The following is a 4,128-nucleotide window of genomic DNA, read 5'->3' as shown; positions in this document are numbered from 1 at the left end:
CGATGCCCCAGACGGCGCCGCCGCCGCCGCCGCCGCCGCCCGCCGCGGCACCATGAAGCGGCAGAACGTGCGCACGCTCGCGCTCATCATGGGCACCTTCACGTACCTGCTGGCCGGCGCCGCCGTCTTCGACGCGCTCGAGTCGGAGCAGGAGACGGCGGAGCGGCGGCGGCTGGAGGCCAAGCGGCTCGAGCTGCGCGCCCGCTACAACCTGAGCGCGCAGGGCTACCGCGAGCTCGAGCGCGTCGTGCTCAAGCTCAAGCCGCACAAGGCCGGCGTGCAGTGGAAGTTCGCCGGCTCCTTCTACTTCGCCATCACCGTCATCACCACCATAGGTACCGCCCGCCGCCACGGGTCCCCCCCCGCCCCAGGCTGCCGCCCCGAGCGGCCGCCGCTGCCCCCGGCCCCGCGGCGCCGGCTGCGGGGACCCCGCGGGTCCCCAGCGTGGGGGCCCTGGAGATCCCGGCCCCGCGACACCGGCTGCAGGGTCCTCCCGAGCTCCCGCTCCGGTCTCCCTAGATCCCCCGGCCCCGCAGCACCGGATCCCGTGGCCCCCGGAGTCCCCGTCGCAGTGTCCCCAGATCCCCCGTCTCTGCAGCCCCGGCTCCGGTGGCTCCCGGAGTCCCCGTCACAGTGTCCCCAGACCCCCCAGTTCTGCAGCGTCGGCTCTGGTGGCTCCCGGAGTCCCTATCACAGTGTCCCCAGATCTCCCGGCTCTGCAGCCCCGGCTCCGGTGGCCCCCGGAGTCCCCGTCACAGTGTCCCCAGATCTCCTGGTTCTCCAGCATCGGCTCCGGTGGCTCCAGAGTCCCCATCGCGATGTCCCCAGATCTCCCGKCTCTGCAGCCCCAGCTCCGGTGGCYCYCRGAGTCCCCGTCACAGTGTCCCCAGATCTCCTGGTTCTCCAGCATCGGCTCYGGTGGCCCCTGGAGTCCCCATGGCGGTGTCCCCAGATCCCCCGGCTCTGCAGCCCCGGCTCCCGTGGCCACCAGAGTCCCCGCCGCGGTGTCCCCAGCCCCGYGGCACCGGCTCCGGTGGCCCCCTAAATCTCCACCCCGATGTCCCCAGAGCTCTCGACTCCTCTGCACCCACTCTGGGTCCCCCCGACCCCCCACCCCGGTTTCTCGAGATTTCCCTGCCCCGCAGCTCCAGCTCCRGTGTCCCCCTAAATCCCCACCCTGGTATCCCCAGATCTCTCGGCTCCACTGCTCCACCTCCAGTGTCCCCCTAAACTCCCGCCCCGCTGTCCCCAGAGCTCCCAGCCCCCCGGTACCGGGGCTACCCGGCCCCCCCGGGCTCCCCCGCCATGGGGACCCCCCGTCTGACCCSCCGCCCATCCCCGCGGCATCGGGGCTCCCGCCCGCCCGGCTCCTCCCGTCCCCCGGGGCGCTCACCGCGGTCTCCGGTCTCTCCTCCAGCCCAGGGCACCTCCTGTTCCCACAGCCCCGACTCCTCTCCAGTTGCCCCCTCACTTTGGAGACCCCTCCCAGCCCCCCCCCCGGCCACAAGGCCCCCACACACACACCGCCACGGACCCCGTTTTGCAACCAGGGGAATGGGGGGATTGGGGCATTTGTTGGGGCCAGGGACCCCCTTTCCCTTCCGTGCCTGTCTGCAGAGACTCCGGGCACGGGGACCGGGGACATGTCCTCTCCGGGGGTCCCTTTCCTGCTCCTCCGTCAGGAGGCGGAGGGAGGTTCCCTAGGGATAAGGCTCCCTGGGCGGGGTGGGGAGGGGTTGGGAAGTGGACCCCCCCACACCAAATGCACCAAGACCCTCCCCTGCCTGGCTGAGCCCTGACACCACTCGTGACACCAGGAAAGCCTCCGAGCTCTCCTGATCCTGCTCCCCACCGAGGGTTGCGTTGGGATGCTCCAATCCCGGGAAAGCCCTCAGCTGAAGGGAAACTCCCGGGAATTTCCCACCTGCAGGTTTCCTGCTCTCTGTTTCTCCCAGAAATTTTTATATCTTTCCTGGGTGCATCTAAGGTTCCAGGGGGGCACCCGAGGGTGCACAAATATAAACGTGCAGCTCTTGGCGCGATTTTTATCAGAAACGAGTGATTTCTAGGGCAGTGCAGAGTGAGCCCCGTCCCCGCCAACCTCCCCCCCATGCTGCTCGGAGGGAAAAAAAGCGGGAAGGTCAGCAGGTCCCGCACGGAAAGTTTTGCTTTCACGCTGTTTCTTATTATTATTTCTCCCGGGAAAAACGCCAGCGGGCRACACAGGCTCCGAGCGCCGCTTCCAAGGTCCCTGCCCGCCTGCTCCCGCTGCTCCGATTCCACCCGCCTGTGTGTGGGGCGGGGGGGGTGGAATTCCCAGGATTGAGCTCCATGCAGAGATTCCCGAGTGCGGGAGCCGGAGCGGGAAGGGATCCTGCTGTGCGGAGCAACGCCGGCGCGTGGAGGCTTTGRAAAGGGGGGGATCCCGTTCCCTGGCTCGGGAGGCCGGCGCGYGGGGCGCCCGGGGGCGAGCGGTGCCCACGGGCCCGCGGCCGAGCTGGCAGGTCRGCGCTGACGCGGCGCCAGGGATGAATAATGCGCTCCGGGCCCCGCTGCTATTTTCATCTCCGCTTCGGCTCCGGCCTCTGCTCCGGGGCTGCGAGGGACGTGCGGGGGACCGGGGGACGGCAGCGGCCTTGGGGACAGGCTGGGAGATGGCGCGGGGAGGAGCAGAGGGGCCTGTGCCCATCACAGGGGCGCGTGAGAACGCCTTTGGTAGGTTTCAGAGTTAACGAGCCCGAGGGAAAAAGCTGCACTGGTCTCTCTTGGGGTTTGGGGGGCACGGAAGAGAGCGGGAAGGCTTTCCTTCCCCTTCCAGATAGGCATAATGCCCCCTTCCCCCAGCCTTCTCTGCCTGTGGTATCCTGGGATTAATCTGGGCTGTTCACTCTGAAGCCTAATGAGGGCCCATTCACCAGCAGCACCGCCGGCCTGGCAGGATGCGGAGCTGCCGCCAAGAYACCACGTATCCGAGGAGCCCAGGATGTATCCCGAGGGCCCAGAGCGGAATTCTGACCTTTTCCACTCCCTTGGAGCCCCCGCCGCTCTCCGCAGCGCTCGGCCCGTGCGATCTCCTCCCCGACCCCGCTCCCTCCTCCCCGGCTATAAAATTGCCGTGCCGGAGAGATAACAGCAATTAATAACCCGGCCCCCCCCCGGCTCCCCCCGCTCGCAGCTGAGGCCTCGTTAAGCTCCGGCGGGCGCCGGGCTCCGCGCGAGCCGCAAACGGGCGCTGCCGGAGCGGGAATGTGCGGAGCGGCGCGGGATTTATCGCCTGTGCTCCTGCCCCCACGGCCCCACGTGGGGGTTGTCACGAGTGTGTCCCCCCCCGGGACGCTGYGATTTATGATAGATCCCAGCGCGCCCGGTGCGAGGGGCTGCGGGGATGGGGATGCTGAGATTCTCCGGTGTCTACTAAAGGCTGCGCAAAAGGTGCTCCGGGAGGTCCGTGCGCTCCGGCGAGCTCCGGATCGGCACGACGGCCCCCGGAGCAGCCCCCTCTCATCCCTGCATCCCGAATCCCGCGGAGCCCGGAGGCGGGAGGGGGCGGCCGCGGGGGCTGGCGGCGCCCCAAGGCGCGGCGCGAAACGGCCCGTTCCGGCTCGCGGCAAACAGGKCCCTTGGCCGCCGAGCGGATTTTCCATGACAGCATCGGGCCGGGCGCCCGGCGGCCCCGCCGGGGGGGCAGCGGGAGGCAGCGGCGTCCTCGCTCCCCGCCTCGTCCCCTAGGATGCAGGTGGCTCCGGATGCTCCGCGTGGCGCTGGGAGCAGTGCGGGGCAGGGATGTTGGGGTGGCTGCTGGGGCGGCTGCAAAGAGCCCTCCTGTCCCTCCTTGGGACACGGGATGTGGATGCACGGATGGATGCCGGTGTGGATGGCCTCATGGATGGAAAGGTGCATGGATAGATAGGCGCATGGATGCACATATGGATGGATGGATGGATGGATGGATGCATGCATGCATGCATGCATGCATGCATGGCTGGATAGGTGCATGGATGGATAAGTGCATGGATGGATAGGTGCATGGATGCACATATGGATGGATGCATGGATGGATGCATGGACGGATAGGTGTGTGGATGCACATATGGATGGATGCGTGGATGGATGCATGGACGGATAGGT

The 4,128-nt window shown here is 68.1% G+C and overlaps 1 protein-coding gene across 1 annotated transcript in view; it reads left to right on the top strand.

Annotated features, from left to right (window-relative positions):
- Nucleotides 1-52: 52 nt before the first annotated feature.
- The window catches only part of KCNK3 (potassium two pore domain channel subfamily K member 3), a 9,041-nt gene continuing 4,965 nt past the window's right edge, over nt 53-4,128 (top strand). Inside the window, exon 1 of the mRNA XM_026041240.1 lies at nt 53-335. Within this exon, the coding sequence (XP_025897025.1) occupies nt 53-335 (283 nt within the window). The remainder of the gene's footprint in view (nt 336-4,128) is intronic.

Source organism: Nothoprocta perdicaria, unplaced genomic scaffold (genome assembly GCF_003342845.1).
Source record: "Nothoprocta perdicaria isolate Ctin4 unplaced genomic scaffold, notPer1 scaffold_101, whole genome shotgun sequence".
Classification (NCBI taxonomy): Eukaryota; Metazoa; Chordata; class Aves; order Tinamiformes; family Tinamidae; genus Nothoprocta; species Nothoprocta perdicaria.
This window is presented reverse-complemented; position numbering and strand designations above follow the sequence as displayed.